This window comes from Pogona vitticeps, chromosome 4 (assembly GCF_051106095.1).
Source record: "Pogona vitticeps strain Pit_001003342236 chromosome 4, PviZW2.1, whole genome shotgun sequence".
Taxonomy (NCBI): domain Eukaryota; kingdom Metazoa; phylum Chordata; class Lepidosauria; order Squamata; family Agamidae; genus Pogona; species Pogona vitticeps.
Window position 1 is genome coordinate 82,548,499 of NC_135786.1, and position 23,153 is coordinate 82,571,651.

Below are 23,153 nucleotides of genomic sequence, written 5' to 3' on the forward strand. Positions count from 1 at the left end.
CCAGACTAAACAGCATTCACAAAATTTCAGTCTCTTAAAGCCTGTCCAGTGGTATTTCCCTCTGGGATTTTTTCCAGAAACGCAAAATTTTTCTGTCTCACTGTCTCTCTGTGAACCAGCCTGCTGTTTAAGAATCAGTTTCGTTTTGAAGAAGCAGGCTGGTAAGCAACACTCGCTGCTCCTTATCTTCTTTCGGCCAAGTATATTCACTCTAATTTCTTTTTCATCTTAATCAGGTTCATAAATCAAAGGCTTCAACTTACTTTGTTATTGTATATTTTCAACCGTATTTCTTGTTCTCCTCTCTTTGGGGGGTGGGGGTGGAGTTGCTCACAGCTATTATGCCAAGATGGTTCCCCTATCCGATCTGTGCTCGGGTGAATTTTCAGAGGGAAGAAATATCAGGTCGCCGCCCAATCTTCTTCCTTCTGTTGCTCACCAACTGCTTCACAGAGACCTCTTCGATCCCCCATTTCTAAAGGGACCCCAGACCGGGCGGTCCCAGCTTTTCGTGGGAGCTGTTCCCGGAAGCTGCTGGCTGCACTGCAACAAAGCTCCGCCTCCAACCGACTTACAGCAACCTTAACAGAGCTCTCAAGGTAAGTGATATATTTAAGGAGTAGTTTTAGGTATCTGGCTCTGGAGCCAGCGTTTGGGAGTTCCAGTTCCCCACTATTGTGAACAGAGCCATGCTATATGTCCTTGGGCAAGCTGCACAGTCTGAGGACACCCCCAGAAGAATGGCAAAACATTTCTGTGCATTCCCTACATGGAAAACCCTGAAAAGGGTTACCGTAAGTCAGAACTGATTTGATAGTATATGATTATTATATTCACCAGTTCCACACCTACTATACAGTAGTTCACAATAATTATATAATTATATAACCCTTGAAAATGGCTTTAGAATGGTACAAACAAGGGACTCGGGCACATGCAACTTTTTCTCAAGTTATTATTACCCTGTTTCCCTGAAGATACCGTAAGACCTAACCTGAAAATAAGCCGTAGTAGGATTTTTAGGATGCTCAGAATACAAGCCCTACCCAAAAATAAGCCCTAGTTAAGTGAAACCCCACCCTCCACCATTGTGCAGCATTGTGCAGCAACCAGAAGATGACGACTGGTATTTGAATAAATGTAGATTGTTGTACATGAAAAAAAAAATCCCCTGAAAATAAGCCCTAATGCGTTTTTGGAGCAAAAATTAATATAAGACACTGTCTTATTTTCAGGGAAACAGGGTAGATAAATTATTACATGGCTACTGTTCCATTTTTTTCAAACACATTGAAATCACATAGGTAATTGCAAATGGAACATTTAGATTATTATGTTCAGATTCTAGTGAAAGCTTGAATCATGGAACATTTATGTGAGTTGATGTTCACAAAATTACTTTGACCATTTATAATCTCTACAAGAAATCAACTATCCTAAATTCTAAACAATGAAGAAAGGATGCATTATTTCTACTTAAAGGGCTGTTTTGCTTTTCTCATAGTAAGAACAGAGGTTGACTAAATGTTAAATGATTTTATACACCAATGCTAAGTAAAAGATCAGTCGGTGTTGAGGGTGTTTTGCTGGCAGATAGGTAGGATCCATAATAACAGAGGAATATACTCTACTCCCCACTCACAAGTCTTTAAAGGTAGCTCTATAGGGCTTGGAAACCCTCTGAAGATGTGTTTCACCTGATTGAAGAGGAAGAAAATTCTATTGCTACCACCAGAAGAACATTTGAGTCAGACCTTAATTAAAATAGAAGATCAAAGTTTTAATCAACAATTTTGACTCATCTTCAACATTTAAGTCACAGAATTAACAGCAGTTAGAATGTGGAAAATGTAAATGATCAGGGTTAGTTAATAGAGTTGAAAAGTCACATAATAAAGCTGTGTCTCCTTGCCCTGGTTGAGATGAGGGACAGAAATATGTAACACATCAGTCTGTGCAAGTTTTCAGTCGTTTTTTTGATCTACCATTTGAAAGGCAGGAAAAAGAGGAGAGGGATGTGTTGCTATGGGAACCAGGATAGTTTGGTTTGAAACAGTGTACTTCAGAAGGTGCTTAGATAAATAGCTGAAATATAGTTAAACCAACTAATTGAGTTTTCTAAGGAACTAAATACAGTGGTACCCCGCATAGCGATGATAATCCGTTCCGCAAAAATCGTTGCTATGTGGATTCGTCACTATGTGGGGCAAAAAAGCACGTTTAATGCGTTCCTATGGGCAAAAAATTCACCGTTAAGAGGAAATCCTCCATGCAGCCACCATTTTCGCTGCCCGGTAAGCGAGGAAAGCGCACGAAAACAGTGCGGGCAGCCATTTTCTTTACCCGGCAGCCATTTTGGAACCGCCGATCAGCTGTTAAAAACAATGCTATGCGAAAATCAGTAAGCGAAACGCTTACCGATCATCGCAAAGCGATTTTTGGCCATTAGAAACATCGCAATGCGATCCCTTTTGCAATCGCAAAAACACATCGCTATGCGGATTCGTTGTTAAACGAATCGCTCATTATGCGGGGCACCACTGTATTAAAATTGTTTTAAAGATAATACATAAACAGACAAAGGATCTATTCAATAGAATCAAATATCTTCTACATTGTCCCATTCATAAATAATCCAAAACATCTCTTTTCTGTCAGGGACTCTGCACTCTAGTACTCATCAAACTATAAATTCTTTAAGCAATTATTCTTAGCTGCACATGGGGAATTACACCCAAAGTATCTGCTATGTATACACATTGGTATCTAAATGATATTTACAAATACACAAACACTCTATGGATTTTCTTATTATTTACAAGTGACAAATGGCTCAATTTTCTCTATTCATGAAGGCTAAAATGCTGCGCTCTCTGATTATGCCTGCAAGTTCACACATGAGAGAAAAAAGGTATTAACCATTTTCAAATGCAAAAATATTTAATCTCTAGAAAAAGCTAGTTCATCTACATGGTTGCATCATAGCTTGATCATGAGCAGAAATAAAGATAGGGCTTTGCAAATGAAAAAACCAAAAAAGAAAAGGGAAGCAGGCTTGCTTGTCAATTTGGTCTCTCTAGAAGAAACATGATTTAATTCAGTCCAGTGTCAAATCAGTCATTTTTCGCTCCGCAAATTTTTAATTATATGAAAAAAAGGAAAGCACAACACTTTGACAGACTAGTGGATTAGGAAATTTTGTCCTCTGCTACAAAGCAGCATGAAGATTCTTGTACAGAAGCTGTATTAATGCTTTAATCAGTGGTCTCCACCCTTTTCTGAACTGCGAACCGGTTGGGGGGGTGGAGCATGCACGGGTGGGCATGGCACACTCATGGGAAAGTGGGGTGCGCACTCACGCATGTGTGGCTGGGTGGGCTCACACGTGTGCATGCATAGGTGGAGGCACTTGCAGATGGGTGGGGTGCACACTTGTGTATGCGTGGGTGGGCAGGGCATGCTCGTGGATGGGTGGGGTGCATATACGGGTGGGTGTGCGTGGGGGGAGTGCGTGCAGGGGGCCGGGAGATCTGTCTCTGTGGCCTGGTCCTGCCAAAGCCACAGACCGGCACTAGGCCACAGACCAGGGGTTGGGGACCCCTGCTTTAAATGACTTGGAACTTCGAAAATAGTAGCTGCACTCTAAAAGCACCCTTCCAGTTAGATTTCTCATAATTGTTTTTTTTTTCAAATAGTGGGAAAACAATATATAATTTCCCAGAACAATGGATGTCAGAATGAACATGTACTTGGCCAGTGAGACAGATTTTCAAGGGCTGAAGGAACACCCATGGCCTCCAACTAATGTTTCCTCTACTTTTCGTTCCTGCTGTGCAGGAGCCTCATCCCGTGTGTGCACGGAGGGGCAGGGCTTCATCTGAAACAGGAAGTAAACAAACTGACTGCTGCTTGCCTGTGCGCAGCCCCAATGTGGCTCTGTATTTGCCTCAGAGGGAAGGTTGCATCCACAATGTACTGTATATATTTATATAATTAGTCACAACTTAAGTCTTGTTTGTTTCATTGTTTTAGTCATGCGTGAGAAACTACCATGTTTGTGGCAGTTATGACATTACAGTGGTGCCTCGCACAACGATTGCTTCATACAACGATGAATTCACACAGCGATGGGTTTTTCTGAGGAATTTCCCCCATCGTTTAACGATGTTCTCTATGGGGAATTTCACTTAACGATGTCCCTTTTTGCTCATTTAAAAGTGTCTTAAAATGTTTGAAACCTGTTTTAAATGCTTGGATTCCATAGTGCACCTTGTGAAACATGTGCAAACTTAATTTGGTTTTGTTCTGAGTCTTCATTAATTTTTGATGATTTTTTTATTTTCCCCATTTAAATCAATTGAATGGACAGTTCAATTCATTTAAATAGGGAAAACAAAAAATCACCAAAAATTAAGGACGACTCAGAACAACACCAAATTAAGTTTGCATAGGGTTCAGGAGGTGGGCTAACAATTGCAAGCATTTAAAACCTGTTCCAAACATTGTAAGACCCTTAAAAATGAGCAAAAAGGGACATCGGAAAAGACTTCAAAAGCACTGAAGCCGGCTTCAGTGCTTTTGAAGCTCTTCCGTTTTCGCTCATTTTTAAGGGTCTTACAATGTTTGGAACAGGTTTTAAATGCTTGCAATCGTTAGCCCACCTCCTGAACCCTGAACTCCTGAATCCTGAATTCACACAGCGATGGGTTTTTTTGAGGAATTTCCCCCATCGTTTAACGATGTTCTCTATGGGGGAATTTCACTTAACGATGTCCCTTTTTGCTCATTTAAAAGTGTCTTAAAATGTTTGAAACCTGTTTTAAATGCTTGGATTCCATAGTGCACCTTGTGAAACATGTACAAACTTAATTTGGTTTTGTTCTGAGTCTTCATTAATTTTTGATGATTTTTTTATTTTCCCCATTTAAATCAATTGAATGGACAGTTCAATTCATTTAAATAGGGAAAACAAAAAATCACCAAAAATTAAGGACGACTCAGAACACCACCAAATTAAGTTTGCATAGGGTTCAGGAGGTGGGCTAACAATTGCAAGCATTTAAAACCTGTTCCAAACATTGTAAGACCCTTAAAAATGAGCAAAAAGGGACATCGGAAAAGACTTCAAAAGCACTGAAGCCGGCTTCAGTGCTTTTGAAGCTCTTCCGTTTTCGCTCATTTTTTAGGGTCTTACAATGTTTGGAACAGGTTTTAAATGCTTGCAATCGTTAGCCCACCTCCTGAACCCTATGCAGACTTAATTTGGTGTTGTTCTGAGTCGTCCTTAATTTTTGGTGATTTTTTGAATTTTCTCTCAATGGAATGCATTGGACGGAAAGTTCAATACATTCCAATGAGAGAAAATTCAAAAAATCACTAAAAATTAAGGACGACTCTGAACAACATCAAATTAAGTTTGCATAGGTTTCAGGAGGTGGACTAACCATTGCAATCATTTAAAACAGTGTCCAAACATTGTAAGACACTTTTACAGGAGCGAAAAAGGACTTCGCAAAGGCATTGAAATGTATTGAGTCGGCTTCAATACATTCCAATATAGGAAACATTGTTTCACTCAACGATGTTTCCTATGGGGATTTTCACTGAACGATGGCAATCTGTTCCAATTGGAACGGATTAACCAGTTTTCAATTCATTCCTATGGGAAATGGTGTTTCACAGAACGATGTTTCACACAACGTTGATTTTTTTGGAACCAATTAACATCGTTGTGTGAGGCACCAGTGTACTTTGTTTAACAGTTCCATGTACAAATGTTTTCTCCTAGTGTTCCTTTCAAAAAAGGTAGATGCAGTGGATAATCCAAAATTTCATCCTGTAAACCCTTTAATCCAAATTGTATTACTATTCACCTCTAACAGATAGCTTTGAGTATGAAGAATCTGTGGCCTCTGTGAAAACAATTCATGCAAGCTGTGAGTCTTCAGCACGTTTGTATCAGTACACACACATCTGAATTAATACAGATTTTTACCCCCAGTCTCACTTTATGTATAAAGACGGCTTGTGTTTCAACAGTAATTTTACCAGAGTGAAGCAGTCTCTATACAAGACTTCATATTAGAACAGAAAGAATTATTATCCCAAAACAAATTTTTTTAAGATTCTGAAAGCAGTTATCAGAATTCAGTTTTATTTTATTCTCCTGAATATGACTGGTAATGATTAATAATATTCATTTTCATGCCAAGGTGTGTATGCTTTTACGTTTTTTTCGGTCAAAATGGACTTTGCCTTTCATTTTAGAAATCTTATAGTATATGAAAGCAACAATTTGTATTACCAATATATAAATTTTCATCATATTTGAAGATCAAATGCTTCTTACCATTTTAAAAATTGATTTTATTGAACTAGCATTTAATATTGCTTATATGGAACTAGTATTCAGGAAGAAAGACATTTGGGTGACATTCAACATTTCAATATGAATAATTGAGAATGCTTTGCAATCTTGTTATGTGTTTATCAATTCAACATCTGACATCATAAATCATGCCAATAAGTATTGCATAACTGTACAATTTCTTTCCACATGAAACAATGCATTTAATTTAAAAAGACTAGAAAATTCTTCAAGTGCACAAGCAGCTAACAGCCATTTCATGCTCTCAAAAACAAACACTCCTAAAGGCTATAAGGCCTGTTTAGTTACACAAACTGTTGATTAGACTAGCTTACATATGTCAAGAACTTACCAGAAACAGCAGACAGTAGCTTACTTATAGCTGCTCACCAAAACAATGTACTAGCAGAATCACTCATATACTTGATACACTCAAACAACAGCATTTTACAGTTTTAGTTAATTATGTTTCTTTATAGTGCAGTGCAAGTAAAAGCAAAAATCTAACTTTTCCTGAGTTTTCATAGGATGTTAGAACCAGCCTTTCCGTTAAATTTAACATCTTTTCAACAAATTGTTCTCAAAATCCTTTAAACATCATCTTAACTAAACTTGATTTGTAAGAGTCTGGAAATTCCTACATCTTTTGAAATGAATGGTTCAATCCTTATCTGTAGTTTGCATATATGTACAACTATGTAAGACAAGGAAGTTACATTTTCAAGAGAAGAACATCCTCTGAAAACTTTTAATCCATTTTTTAGGATGCATGTATATTACAGGTCTTAGTTCATTTTCAAAAACGAAGTAATGCCCAACGTTTTGTCACCTCACAGGAAAAACAGGAAAAAATCTTGGGAATGTACGTTATTAAAGTAGAAAGTATCTCTTAAAAATTCATCCTTGTATTGGTGACTACAGGCCACGAGTTTCTAACTCAATCTTATCCTCAGATTGTAATGGTTCAGGTTCAATTTGTGCAACAGGTGGCCGCAGGATGATTTCTGGTCCTCCCCCATAGATTGACTGCAGAAAATTCCATGTTTCCTCAGAAATCTGTCCAGAATCAGCTCCTGAAAAAATAATCTTGGTTAATTATTTTAATTTTTTAAGATACTGTGTTCAGAAATGAGAGCATTTTATTATTTGAATATGAAGGACATAAATCCAAGGCAATAACAAGCACAGCAGATTAAGTTGACAGCATTAATTGAATCAGGGCAACTGTAAAGTAAATTCAGTTTTTGCAATAGTTATTGCACATTCAGCCCAACACAATTATAATTTATGAGTATTGTTTTATTAAATTCAAAAGAAAGTCTACAAGGAGGCTTAATGAGGAATTCTACTACCCACAAAGTTTGCTCTTTTAAAAATGTACTTTCTAGAGCATTGTCCACACATTCTGCCTCCCACTAGAAATAATGCAGACTAGAAAATACTTGTTTTTAAAAAAGGGAAGGTTATACTTGCAGCATGTTATTATAGCAAGTGCTGTATAGTACACATGAAGGAGGCATAGTTTTCTCAACGTGGATGTTCATAGACGGTCCGTTTGCTTATTTCCTTCATCTTCAAGAACAATAAAATGCCTTGTACAAACAAGAGAAGCCTCCAAATACACAGATACTGCTGCTGTTTAAAATGGAAGCTACTAAGGCTGAACTAACATCAGGTAACAAGACTGTGCACAAGATGCAAGGTAACGTTTAGGAAATTCTGCTTGTACTGCGAGAGAAGAGAGGGAGGCTCATGGGTCCTCCACTATGCATTCTTCAAAGCTTATATACAATTTGGAGACCTCCCAAACAAGGAAGAGAGGTAAGGCAGGAAAAAGAGAGAGAAATGTGAAGGTCAACTCCTTTTGCCCTTCCACCAGTATGGAACAGAAGGAAACAGACCATCCACGGAATGGCTAGTATGAATCTGACGCTTTGGCAGAAGTGTCATTTTTATGTGGCAATCTAACAACAGAGAAAAAGACATGACCCTACATGTGCACCACCACTGGCAGAGGAGAAAAAACCTCCACTTTGACAAAGCTCACTCAGTAGATCCATACCTTGTTTCAGAACAGCAGCACCACATTTATTGACAGCAATTCTGGCATTGTCAATTGGGCCTGGAGGATCTAATGTGAGAGAAGAATTTGTTAGGATGCAAGATAATGACACCGTAAGATGGTTTGAAAGTCAATAAGGAATTCCCTTTTGTACTTTGTGTTTTCATTTTTGGCTATTTCTGAATCTTTAAAATAGCATATTATATATGTAAGGTGTTACTAGTCCCACCCCCAAAAGATCCAGAAGGTACTGTGCATATGGGAACACACACACACACACACACACACACACACACACACACACACACACACACACACACACACACACACACACACACACACACACACACACACACACACACACACACACACACACACACACACACACACACACACCTGTGTGTCTTCAGCTAGGTTTTTGGGACCACAAAATGCAGCATTCACATCAGAATCAAAGAACATGAAAGATACTGGAGGCTAAAACAACCGGAAAAATCACCAGTAGCTGAACATGCCCTGAAACAAGTTGGACATGAAATCCTATTTCAAAAGACAGAAGTACTGGACAACATCAGCAATCATTATGATAGACAACACAGAGAAGCTACTGAAATCCACAAACAGCAGCAGAGCTTCAACAAAAAGAAGAAAGTCTAAAACTCAACAAAGCCTTGCTCCCAGCACTGAAAAATATAGCCTGCAAAAGGTCAACAAACTCTACCCAGCCACAAGGACCAGTGATCACTGCACACAAAAGACTAGCTAAACACCCATCAATCACAGTGACAGATCATCTCCTACTTTATCACAACAATACACCCATAACAAAAAACACCCTGATCACCATAATCACCCAATCTCCTAAAAAGGACAAAAAGCTGATCCCACAGCTACAAACACTCAACTAGTACACCAGAACACAGACAGAGTTCTAACTCTCGTCCTCTGAAGATGCCAGCCACAGAGACTGGCAAAATATTGGGGGGGGGAACCTTCAGAACATGGTCAAACAGCCCGAAAAACCTACAACCACCATTGGATCCTGGCTGTGAAAGCCTTCAAGAATACATCCTATATAACTATTACAAAGACTTTTTTAAAAAACTGCAAGTGTGTTTTTACAGTTCGATTTCAGTCTGCAAATCAGCAAGCTCCCTTTACTGGTTTGTTAACACACCACGATAACTTCCTATGCACACAGTCAAAATCTGTCTTTGATCTTGCTTTCTCTTTTTCTTCTGAGCTCATTTCTGCATTCTGCTAAAATTTTACCCCAAGAATGTACTAACTGTTAAGTGCACACTATAAAAAGACATACTATCTACTTGATATGGTTTCTGAAAGCCACTCACCGTTCTCCTTGCCTTTCACAAACCCTTCCCATTCTCTGAACCACTGCATACTGATGCAATAGAATACAGATGGAGACTCTTCCTCCTGGAATGCCTTGTTCAACTGAGAGACACAAAACAGGCTCTAAGAATACTACATTTACTTCTTAGTAAGTGCCCCTGAACCCTTTTTATCCATATTATTAGATTATATTTAGTTACAAGGGCAGATTTAAAGCATTGTGTGTATGCACCTGTGTGGGCATGCACAATGCTAGAAATCTGCCCCAAAATTGAAATATCAATACCACAGAATGAAGTCAATGTTATCTAAGAAAAATGTTATTACAAGATATTTCTCCATCTGTGGAAGGATCTTTGATCCTGCTCCTGGAAGGGCATAAGAACAGATTATATCAATTTTCCAAGTCTCTATACTACCTCTTCTGTTATTCTAGAGCAATAGTTCCCAACCATGGCTCCCCAAATGTTGGACTTCGTATAACTCACAGAAATACTAATGATGAAGGCTTCTGGGGGTTTTAGTCCAAGAATGTCTGGGGACCCAAGGATGGAAATCACTGCTCTTAGAGGGTCACCCAAAACACCAGATTACACCGGAGACAGCCCTTTCCTATAACTGAAGTGCTCCAGAAGCAAAGTTCTGCTCATAGGTTCTCAGCATTCAAGCTACCAGTTTAAAGAATCTGTAACATTTAAGAAATCAACACTTAACAAGGAGGGGGGGGGGAGATTACCCGAATAAACATTTCCAATTCTGTCTTTCTTCTTTTTTCTATTTTCTCTGCTTCCACTTGGCAGGTATGACAAACACAGAGATGATTAACAGCTGGTCCACCACCATACCTGTAATCATGGATAATTAAGCAATTTTTCATAACTGTTTTGGAATTTTTTATGCAAAAATCTGTATTGGACAACACAGGTTGTTTTAGCTTGAAGTACAAATAAGATCTACAGTACTTCCCATGTAACTGATGAAATATCTTCAATGGAAATATCCTCTATAATGATAAACTATACACATATGAATGAGTCTTTGTGGAAAACCAGTTACTGATATATTTCAAACTTAAACCCCTTTTATGCATTATAAAAAAACAGAATGTAAAGCGGAGTTATAGATACTAGGAAGTGGGACTTTAATGCATATCCAATTGCCTGCCATGAAAATTTACAAATGGGTACCTTCTTCATGAGGTGAACAGTCCCACCTGCTCCAAGTAACTGGAGGCCCAGAGGGTACCTATAGTAGAGTAGCTAAAAGTGTTCCACATGGTCGGATACCCTCTGTAAATCAAAAATCCAAACTGCCTGCCAGTCCCCTCTGTGCCCCTTGAAAACCAACTCCAGAAAACTGGGGGATACTCTGAAGCAGTACAAGTGAGCTGAAGGGCTACAGCATGGCATTTTTGAAGGATAATTTGCCGTTCTATTTGTCTATACATTTGATCAAAGCTTTAAAAAGTGCAGCCAGTAAATACTTTGTTACAGTTTTGCCTGAAAGGAATTCCTGATGACAAATTTGTTCCCAAGATGGAAATTATTCCAAAAACTTGAATTATTCTAAAGCAAAATTTTAAAATATATAATGTTCTCTATTAATGAATGGATGAACCATTGGGTAATGACTGAATAGTCAATTGATAGATTCTCTCTGTTTTACAAAGCAGGCAGAATATGAACTCAAAAAATACATGGTTTTCATTCATTACATGAAAATATTGAAATGTTGATAATGTTGCCTCTCGTCTGCAGGTTGTTGCTTTTTCATGTTACGTACTCAGGCCTGTATCCTATTGCCTACGCACAGCATGGAAGGGCAGCCAAGCTCCTTGCTCCAGCAGCCTTCCTGTCAAGTGACCGGTTGTGTGACCCTTTTCACAATCAGTGCAAGAATAAAAATGCAACACGAAGCCAACTAGAGGGAGGACAGTTTATGTTAATAACTGTGCTCCACATGTAGAAATAGGACACTAGTCTATGTAATGTACATTAGTACAGTGGACCCTCAACTTCCGAAGGTCCCTACTTAACGGAAATTTCGAGGTACGAAAAGCTCCGGCTGCAAAATTTTAGTTCAACTTGCGGCCAGAGCTTTGACCTATGAAAGGCGGGGGAAAGAGTGGGAAATTCAAAGCAGCCCCCGCTGCCCTCTTGTCTCCTGTCCCCGGTGCCCTCTGCCTCCTGTACACAGGAGACAAGAGGACAGTGGGGGCAGCTTTCTAAGCCCCAAAAACCAAAAGCTGACAGCGGGCGCAGAGCGGCTTTCGACTTGCAGCTTTGGAATCCGGAAAGCCGCAAACCGCTCTGCGCCCACTATCAGCTTTCAGCTTTCGGGGCTTAGAAACCTGGACCCACTGGCCTCTTGTCTCCTGTCCCCGCAGGGACAGGAGGCAGAGGACAGTGGGGACAGAAGGCAGCGGGCGCAGCTTTGGAAGCCCAGGATTTCTTTCCTTTGGCTGGAACAGATTAAATGGTTTTCAATGTATTCCTATGGGAAATGGACCCTCGACCTATGGAATTTTCGACCTGTGGCCACAGTCCCAATATGGATTAATTCTGTAAGTCGAGGGTCCACTGTATTTAATTATCTTCTTCCAACTGATTAAAGAAGGAATATCTGGATACCTGTGGTGTTAACTACAGTCATATGCATCAACCGGGTCTTCCTACCCAAATAATCAGTACCTAGCTGTACAAAGATTATAGAAAGTGAAGGATAGGAGAACTCCCCAAAATATTCCAACTACCCTGAGAATCTGCTACAGCGCATCAGCTCTGGGTTAGTCTTAGGCTTTTGCTTGTTTTCCAGTCTATTTGTCAACACTCTTTCCACACTGCTTTTATTTTGTTTTACATGTTCTTACTAAGAAAAATTGTCAACATAAGTCTTATTTTTTAATCTTATTCTATGATATGAAAATAGCAATTGTAATCTAAACTGTGTTTACTATGTACTATATATGTTACGTTTTATTTAAGATCTAAACAGCTCAGCAAGTATTATGCCATGTTTTTGTCAAAAACAGCAAAACTGTCCAGAAAATCGAATGCAATTCTGAATTCATCATTTTTGTCAGACTAAAAATGATGAATTCAGAACTACCAAATTATTTGCACTCATTTCACTATCCTATTAATGACCTCATTTCCATTATTTTATTATAATGGTCTAGAGAGTAAGTTGGCAAAATTAAAGGAGGAAAAGAAAAAAATAACTGTGCAACTCTAAAGACTAACAGCTTTGTTTCAGTATGAACTTTCGTGGATCAAAATCCACTTCTTCAGACACAAGCAGTGCAAATACATGTCTTCCACATTCATACATATCCCTGTGATAGATAAAGTAAATTCTAAAATAAGTTGGCGTAAAGGACTGGTGGTGAGGAAATGAGGTTTCCGGCCCTGATCATCTATGATTACAAACACAATCTTCATCATATTTTCTCATAATTAAGCTGGAATATATTCAGTGGGACTTATTCCAGGAAAAGTATATGTAAGATGGCAACCTGAATTCTACCACATTGGGCTGTACGGCTTATAATAAAACTTACTCTTCAATATGAAAATGTGAACAAGAGACTACATGACCACCTCACGGGATGAGTTCTGTGAATTTTTTCCTCATCTTTGAAGTACTGAAATTTGTTAACTATGGTTTCATTCCTGCCAGTCATATGAAAAGTATACAGTCAACTTTCATTTCACTTTTATGAAGTTATAAGACTACAAGTACAATACAGGAGGACTGCAGTATGCGCAGGGGATCAGCTCCAAATCCCTCCCCCCCATGGATGTCAAAAAGTGTGGATATATAATCTCTCTATATACAGCAGTCCATGGTTCCCTCTAGTTGCCAGTTCTGTAATAGACTTTGGAAACGTATTTCTGGGTTTTTTATTTAATATTTTCAGCAGATAATTGAAACCATAGATACATTGGTCCTACTGTACAACTTAACAGCTGACCTGGGCTGTCATGAGGACATGCAAGGTACAAACAGCACCCCCAAAAATCATCTAGAAGTCATACAATCAAACTACATGTATAGTAAAAAATCAGGAAGTAGAGCATGTGGAAGGCAGCACTTTAAAATACAATAGTGTGTGCATATTTTAATATCTCACTCATGTGAAGAATGGCACATCTGTAGAGAGTTACAATATCAAGCAAAGGAGCCTAAAGCTCTCTCCAGTATATTAAAATATCTTTAAAAACATTGAGAACAGAAATATAATCTTTGGAGTAAAGTGTTATGAAACACATCTACCACCATACTGGAGGCAGAACAAGACAAACGTGAACAAGCTATTTTACCCTACTGCAAAAGTTCAACTACATTGTGCCACCTAGGTATGCAGAAATCTAAATACTTGTATCTAATTGTGTTGTTCTATTCACAGAAGCCTTTTTTTTTAATCCAGCAGTGTTTTCTGAGCAGAATGGATGGAGCACAGTTTCCACAGATTCACAATTTTGCTTGCCAACAGCCCCCCTCTGTAACTTTCCATGTGCCCAATGTTATTTTGGACAAGATTGCGGCATGCAGAGGAAGGGGGAAATCCACAGAAGCTCACTACCTCACATTCCCAGAAGGCTTTATAGACCAAAAAAGTATTTTATCAACAGGACAGAACAACTGGATGCTTTACAATGGTTTGTACTATTTTGTATACAAAGTTTACATACAGATATGTATTCGTGTTACATGACATCATATGCTTGTTGTAAGAACTAAATATCAAAAGCATTGTCGGTCACAACTGGAAGCTTACCTGCTGTACAGGTTATCCCAGATATTCTGAGGTACCATTATCACCAGGTCCTCTATAGAAGCAGCCTTATGTGGAGTAACTCCTGTGGAAATGAATTGGGTTTTTCTGAATATTTTTCTAAATGATTAAGGTCAATGCTGTAGAAAATGAATGAACTTAGCTTCAGAACACAGATGAAAACAACAAATGATTCACTTCTGTGTAAAGCACTTTTTAACAAGCTGAGTAGTTCAATTTAACAGAAAAAAATATATAGTGTACGTAGATTATATTTTTCCTTTGGAAATTAATAGAGACAGGAACTTGAAATACAACTATTTCATTAATTAGTACATAAGGGTTTTCCCTTTATCTTAGTTTGTACAAAAGGCATAAGATTTCAAAACACACACACACAATAATTCCAACTGGTTGCTTAGATTCAATATGCCCATCACAAGAGTGAGTCAGAAACTGCATATCTTTTCCAGCCCCAGTTTCTATTACTTCTAAAAGGTCCCCCACAGATTCCCCCTCCCTCACAATCTTTGGATGTGATGTAAGTATACATCTTTAACAAAGAACTAGCAAACAAAAAATGCTTGTTTATGAAGTAAGAATCCTCATGCTATTTTCTATCCAAGTCAGACAATTGACTCAAGATATGGTCCATTCGCAAGCCTTGTACTTCTAATGAAAACCTGCAGAATTTGTATTTTTATTGGGATTACTCTCATCGATTCCACCCAAGTACCATTCCTCTTAATTTAGAATGAAGTTAAGTTCTACCACATAATGTCTGTGAGAAAAAGCTTTCAACAAATTTAATAGTTTTAAACTGCATTTCTTTTGAGAATACACTTGCTAATATTGCTGTTCCTTAACATTCAGCAGGGATGATAAATTAACAACAAAAGAGAATGTGGGAAAAGACTTGTGGATTAAAATCAAGTCATTACTCCAATCAGTTAACTGGAGAACAAAAACATACATTGTGTTTTCCTCTTTTATTTACCCAGTCATGAAATGTATAATAATTAATGTATCCGAGTTAGTCCTAAAAGCAGTATCCAGCCAATGGATTCCTTGAAATGTTAAGGACTGAGCATAAATCAATTTTACAAACTGATAAATTTTGGGTGATCCAGAATATTACACTTATTATAATTAGAAACACTGTGTTTTGTCTTCAGGCTAAAATTAAATCTAGGAAATGATGATTTGTTTGTTGTATAGAGGCCAAGCTTGATAGGGAAAACTCCTGTGCCAAAAAAAGTATTCCATTTCAAACACAACATTGTTTTCCTAAACTAATAAGCTTTTTAAAAAGCCTACTTTAACAATAAGGGTTAACAAAAAACAATACTGTACAATAAAGTAGAAAGCCATTCCCCACCCCCCTGCAATATAACCTGAGATAACTGCAGAAATAATGCAGAATGATTCACTGACCCCTTCTACTTGATTGCTCACCACTTTAGACATAGAGACTGATGTAGCTATAGTCAGCTGTTCCATAATGTAGGCAAGGTAAATAAATGAGGAGAGGAACATGCCAAATTCATTTTTATAATCCCTATCCATGATGCTGAGCGACCGTGTGAAGAAGAGAGCCTCCTTTACATGTGGAGACACTTTATGAGAATAAGAATCTTGATTTTTATCCATGGAATGAGAGGGACACCAGAGGCGTGGAGCTAGTTAACTCCCCTGCTCAAATTTTTAATTACAAAATGCTGCACAGAGGCAGTATTTCTAGAGTTTTGCATTTGATCATCAAACCTTGCTGTTTGGTCTGTTCCTTTCTACTGTTGACAGAACTCGGAGAGAAGTCAGACTACAATACAGTGGTGTCTCGCATCACGACGTTAATTCATTCCAGTGAAATCGCTGTAGAACGAAAATGTCGTGATGCGATTTTTAAAAAGCCCATAGAAACGCATTAAAAACAGATTAATGCGTTCCTAGGGGCTTCAAACTGACCATCCAGTGAAGATCCTCCATAGCGTGGCCATTTTCGATGCCTGTGCAGCGAGGAATCCGTGCGAAAACACAGCGGGTGGCCATTTTGTTTACCCGGTGGCCATTTTGAAACCACCAATCAGCTGTTAAAAAATCATCGCTTTGCGATGATCGGTTCCCTGCTTCGGGAACCGATCATCGCAAAGCAAAATTCCCCCATAGGGAACATTGTTTTGCCATCACAAAAAGTTCGTCGTGATGTGATTTCGTCGTCAAATGGAGCACCCGTCTTGCAGGGCACAACTGTACCAAGTAGGAAGATACCAAGTTATCACATTACATGATCAAATCTTTAAGTCATTAGACAGATATTAAACTCTGTTGGATGGTTAAGAGTGGAATACGGCTACCAAGGAGGCCAATAGAGTAGGCCCATGGAATCAGTGGAGATCTGGTGAGTCAACTCCTCTGTAAGTTCCATTGATTCAATGGGCTTACTCTAGCCTAAGTACACTAAGCAACAGGATTTCGGCCCTCATTTCAAGGGAACAAAAATGAGCTTTTATCTTCAGTTCACAGATTTGCATAGTTGTGCTCTCACCTCCATGTATGCAGAGGAAGTCATTATTTGAAATAGGTCCAGGCTCTGCAAAAGTTCTGAATTTATTCAGCCATGGTCGGGATATATAAAATTGGAGCAGGCTTGGTTCTATCACATTAAGACTTGATAACCTCTGCTTCTCTTTTTTAGCTTCTTCGTTGCTTTTTCTGTTGAAAGGAGGCAAAATGTATTTTCTCAAACCTGTTGAAAACTACTTCTCGTAATCACTTTTCACATATGACGCATGCAATTAAAAGTGCCATGCACAACCCATTAATTCTTCAATATTGTTCCCCATAGCTGTGAACTATTGATTTTAATTTTAAAATGTCTAATGGAATAAAATACACGCACACACCAGATTACTGTTATAGCACATTAGAAAATATTTCAAATTTATAAAGATAAGAGTGTGATTCAAAGTCTAATGTGCTCTAAGGAGACAATGCGTAGGAGAGCCTGCAAATCTATATAGTTAAGAAACATTGACTTTCAAATGGGGGGGGGGAGATCTGCCCCATCCCTAGAACATGAACACAGTCCAAAAATAGAGCAAGAGCAAGGAGAATTTCATAATGAATAGATATTTATATATTTTTTAAAAATACTAATTTTTTTCATTTCAATTTTCTTGTCTCATTCACAGACCTTGTTTCCTCTTAAGACAGTGGGGGTTTTTCTCCTCCTGACCTAGTTTGCATTTCAAGAAAGACTCAGCCATACCAGCTGATAAACATTCAAACTACTACAGCGAAATCCCTTGTTCTCCAGCTCCCAGCTGCTGAGCTGCCAACAGTTCATTTTGTTGCAATGGCATTTTATCTGATTCTACAATGCTGTCTAAATACACATTCTCCTATGAATTCAAATGAGGAAACAACATTTATCAGTACACAGAAATCTAGGCATAGTGCTCAAGCTTGTGGAAATAACCTAGATTGGGCTTTTTGTTCCCCTCCATATAAACTGCTACAATACATTAGAAATTAATTGGATCATCATACTTAAACATTCATGTATTTCAGCCACTTCAGCTTACCTTCTAATTTTACAAACACACCACTATCAATGTCTTCACCACCCCAGCCAACAAGATTATTACATTAGAATGAAATCTGCTATGTTTACCCTATATATAAAATTTCAAAGGAAACAAGATACACATTGAGGAAAAACACAGCTGTTTACTTTGGCAAGCATTCAGGTGATGGCAGTAGCTCAGTCAGTTACAAAAATGCACCATAAAAGAGTGAGGGAAAGCACAGAGCGCCCAGGGAAAAAAGCAGAAAAACCCAAGAACAAAAGGAAAAGACTAATTCCCACAGAATTGAAAGGATTCATGTCTTCTTTTTCCCCAGATAATTAAAACTCCAGCAATAAAGAGTTAGCAATAGAGATGGGGTATATGAATACGAATACCCCCACATGGACATAACAAGGGTCCAGTCTCCTGAGGTCAGACTGTCCACTCACCTCCCGCTGCTGCTGCTGCTGTCTCCAAGCTCCCTTCCTATCACTCCGGAGCACCCGGCTAGCGAGCCACTCTTCAGCCTGGCAGGGAGGCTTGTTGACCTGCCTCTTGCCAGGAGTGGCTAGTTGACCACAAGCTCTGGAGCGATAGGAAGGGGAGTGCAGTGTCCGCAGCAGCAGGGGAAGGTGAGTGGACAATCTGGCCCCAGAGGGCTGGACCCTCATTATGTCCACTTGTGCAGGGGTATTGGGGGTATCCATATACGAATACCCCCACATTGAGTTAGCAACAAGGCAATTCTCTTCTAGTGACAGGCAGAAAAATTTTTTTGGCAGGGAAGAAAAAACTGACAAAAGAACATCTGCTAAATAGAATCCTGTTCAAGGGATGCCTCCATTCACTGGAAAAGACAAAATCTTGATACAACCCATTACTGCCTGAACCATACCCAGGTTTTCTCACCTGTAGAATAGAACATATGCTTCTGCATTTTGAACAGTCGATTCAGTTACTTCTGTGACACTCTGATCATCAAACTCATACCATCGATTATTTAGGTTGTTCCGACAATAGGCTATATAATGTCCATCTAAATTCAAGAACAATTAGAGAGTTTTCAGTGTAAGAACTGCAAAGAAAGTAGCCCTTCAAGGTTGCATCAACTGCATAGTCCAAAAGGTGACAATAAATGCACTCTGAAAGAAAATGCAATCTACTTACTGATGGCAGTTCCATGATGGCAGATGACAGATAAGAGATCATAGACCACTATCTGAGCTGGGCTGTCCTTAGCAAGAAAAGGTTGAAGGTCAAGTCCTTCCAAGGGAAATGACACATGAGTCCCAATTTTTGTGGAAAACATAAGGTCATGCCTGAACCTTTTGAGATGAATACACAAAATCTGAAAAGAAGATTCAGACATTTGATGGTCACTTCTTATTTTGGTATTAAGCTATCAGGTAGTAATGTAACACTAGTATTTTATTAAATTGGTTATGTCCCAGTTCCACCTTTTTCATTAAACAAAACATGCAGCAGTATCTGATCCTAATGGTGCCCATTACTGAGCGAACATTTTCTGACATATTTATTAATTGTACTGTGGTGCTTCTCACACAAATAAAGATGTTATAAAAAACAAGGTTAAATCAGACCTTTTACAAAAGCTCTGATTTTCTGGGAATGTTGAGGGGGCCCTGGCTATGACATCATTATCCCCCCCCCAGCAGATCTTGCTCCGTGTCCCCCTGCCACTAATTTACCTTTTTTTCTTCATTTTTGCTTTAACCTGCCAGAACTTTCCTTTTTCTGCTTTCCCTCTAGACTCTTCCTCATCTCTATCCCCTGCCAAAGCTCCCTTTCCTTTTACCATCAGGCCGTGTTGTCTGTCTCCTAACTTTCTCTGCTTTAACTTTAACCAAAGGTGATAAGTGCTGCAAAGGACGCTGCAGCCACCCCGGCCATTTCTCCAACGCACCTTTGGATTATCTTCAGTCCATCTAGAAGCGCTTCAAGAAGTTGAACGTGACAGCAGTTTCTTCTACAATGCTCTTCCTTTTCTTTAAAGCTGAACCAAGATTCGGAAGGAACAGCTAGAAATGCCACACAGCCTGGAGCCCTCTCAATGTGGTTGCCCCACATGATGATATTTTTTAAAGAACACCACTCAGCAACAAACCCTCCCTGTGGCTGGCTGGTTCACGCATGCATTCTTTCCCTCTCCTCTTTCGCCTTCTCTCCCTACCTTGGTGTTTCCCTTAGCTGTAGGCCGAGTGGCATTTTTTGCTTGTCTCTCCTCAACATTCAGAGAAAATTGAGTTCAACAGTGAGACAACAATACACTTCTCTTATTTTAGGTCAGTGGTTCCCAGCCTTGGGTCCCCAGCTGTTCTTGGACTACAACTCCCAGAAATCCTGGCCAGCACAGCTAAAGGGGAAGGCTTCTGGGAATTTTAGTCCAAGAACACCTGGGGACCCAAGGTGGGGAACCATTATTTTGGGTGATTCCCATTTTTTAAAAAAAAAATCTTACTGTGTTATATGACTGGGATTCAAGTATATTCCAGGAAGTATGATCACATTGATCATTTATGCAAAATCAGCAATTGCCTACAATGTATAAATTTGTAGAATAAGTTAAAATATGGTACCTCAGGAAAATGTTGAACTTTGCAGAACTTTACTCCATTTCTTAACCTAAAGTAAACATTTAGTAAAGCTGTAAAATGATCTACATCTTAACTATTTCAGGAATGACAGAAAATAAGGTGGTTTAATCTTTAAAATGAGTCATGGTCTCAGAAAAGATTCATTAAGTGTAGCTCTATCATGCACAAAAAATATCCACAGACTACTTTTTCATACGCTATATAAACAGTCAGTTCCTATTATCATATGCAATTTATAAAAACAATTCCTTTTATGCAACCAGAGCACTCAGTGCATAAGGGATAGCTCAGTAGTTTAGATATCTGGTTGTGGAGCCAGAGGTTGGGACTTCAATTCCTCACCATGCTTCCTTGACAGGGGCTGGACCTGATGATCCATAGGCTCCACAGTTCTAAAATGATGATGATAATGTAGCATAAGCTTTCTACTTTTTAATTATCATAACAGTTGGCAGTGGACATTTACCCTCAAGCATGTAGAATATAGCTAAAGACTAAGGTGTCACAATGCATCTTCCACTAATCTCTCTATACCAAGACAACCATATGAAATGGCACTTTTTCCTATCCTCCTGCAACCACTTTTGAAAGGAAACAAGCTAACAGGATCATGTCTGACCATACTGAGAGTGAAAATACACTTCTCAACAATTCTTGATTGGTACCTAAAAGTAACTAGTTTATATAGAAAAGCCTGGCTAATTTGTTCTGCTGAATGTTCCTAACCCAGCTGCGGTCCTCTCCCCAAACTACCTCAAAAGATATTCCAGAGAGATCCTAGTTTTCAACAATAGATGTTTAAGTAGACCAAGACACTGCAGCAGAAGGGTGAAAACTTTCCATTTGTTGACTATAATTCTGGTTTCAAACCAAAATTAATCTAGAGACTGCTGCACAAAATCATTTGACATCCCAAGCATGACCAAAATCAAAATAGCTTTGCCAATATTTGCTTCAGGCTGCATGTAACCTCTTTCCCTACGTGGAATACTATACAGTGGTGCCTCGCATAACGAGCGCACCATTTAACAACGAATTCGCATAGCGACGTGTTTTTTGCGATCGCGAATGCGATCACATTGCGATGATCTAAATGGCCGAAAATCGCATTGTGATGATCGGTAAGCGTTTCACTTACCGATCTTCGCATTGCAATGTTTTTTTAAACAGCTGATCGGCGGTTCCAAAATGGCCGCCGGGTGCACAAAATGGCCACCCACAGCTTTTTCGCATGCTGCCCTCGCTTACCGAGGCGGCGAAAATGGTGGCGCTATGGAGGATCTTCGCTCAACTGTGAGTTTTCCCCCCATAGGAATGCATTAAATGGAATTTAATGCGTTCCTACGGGGTTTTTCTTTCCGTTTAGCGACGATTCCTGATAGCGACGTTAATCCTGGAACGGATTAACGTCACTATGCGGGGCACCACTGCACCTGAGTGCCCATCCAAAAAAACCTTCATGAATGTGGGGGTTGACTACTGGCAGGTACAAAAATTTCTTGTCTGTACCCAAATAACCTTGTGCTTCTTTGAATCCCAGATTATCAATGCATGTGGCTAGAAATTTCAGAAGTATGGAAGCGGAACATAAGACAAATACTTAAAAGATACACAACTAAGAAAGACACTATGATTATCACATACTAGCCGAAGAATTGAAGTATTCAGCCACCTCACTTATATCCTTCTGCCTACAAATCAACCACTTACACAAAAACGTCAAGGAATTATCTTCTTGTCTTAAGAGAAGTTGCAGTAGCCCCCTAGTGAGCACATAAAAGGAAAGCTCAAACTGTTTGTGTGCCAGGCAAATTATTGCACACACAAAGACTGGTGTTCCCCTATTACTAAGTCATCCTAGCTACATAGTTCTGTGTCTTATTTGTGGGAAGGGCTACTGAATGACATCCGTTCTCAAGGTGCTCACCTTTGGGAAGCATATGCAAAAGAGAGCAGGGTTTTGCTGCCTACATGCACATTTCTGATTTGCTTCCAAGGTGGTTCCCAGGAGATCATTTCTGTTTGTTAGAGGCATGTAGTAACATGTAAACCTACCATATCGGAACACCTCCATCCCACACAACTTCACTCCAATAGAGGCCCCAGTTATTTAAAGCAATTTAGTTTGAAACAAGCTGGCTTATGCTCAGAACATATGTTTAGAACTACTTTTCAGCCACAATGAAAAAGAATATGTACAAAATAAATTCACATACAAAAAAGACAACATTCATAATAATCTCATTGTTTGCTGCAGAAAGGTAAAATCCCCCTTCACATTATGTTAATTGCAATAGCTTTAAAGTAAATCCATAAAGATTTCAAGATGACTTACTTTTTACACTTTTCACAACTGTACATGTTGTCACCTGCAGATGTAATAAGGAGGAAAGCATAATCATTATTCCTA

At 39.0% G+C, this 23,153-nt stretch overlaps 1 protein-coding gene and 1 long non-coding RNA gene across 9 annotated transcripts in view; one reads left to right on the plus strand and one right to left on the minus strand.

The window, feature by feature from the left end:
• Window positions 1-469: 469 nt before the first annotated feature.
• On the plus strand, window positions 470-14,272 carry LOC140706670 (uncharacterized). The gene is made up of 2 exons (XR_012086461.2): window positions 470-599; window positions 14,212-14,272. It is a non-coding gene; the product is annotated as an uncharacterized LOC140706670 (long non-coding RNA).
• Window positions 6,346-23,153, minus strand: part of USP33 (ubiquitin specific peptidase 33) — a 42,148-nt gene continuing 25,340 nt past the window's right edge. For all 8 annotated transcript variants that reach the window (XM_078392999.1, XM_072997820.2, XM_020794686.3 and 5 more), the window contains exons 15-24: window positions 23,079-23,112; window positions 20,726-20,771; window positions 19,296-19,476; window positions 19,038-19,164; window positions 17,105-17,271; window positions 14,563-14,644; window positions 10,519-10,627; window positions 9,782-9,884; window positions 8,430-8,498; window positions 6,346-7,440 (exon numbers count right to left, since the gene is read on the minus strand). In XM_078392999.1, coding sequence (XP_078249125.1) covers window positions 7,283-7,440; window positions 8,430-8,498; window positions 9,782-9,884; window positions 10,519-10,627; window positions 14,563-14,644; window positions 17,105-17,271; window positions 19,038-19,164; window positions 19,296-19,476; window positions 20,726-20,771; window positions 23,079-23,112 — 1,076 coding nt within the window. In that variant the 3' untranslated portion in view covers window positions 6,346-7,282. The remainder of the gene's footprint in view (window positions 7,441-8,429; window positions 8,499-9,781; window positions 9,885-10,518; window positions 10,628-14,562; window positions 14,645-17,104; window positions 17,272-19,037; window positions 19,165-19,295; window positions 19,477-20,725; window positions 20,772-23,078; window positions 23,113-23,153) is intronic.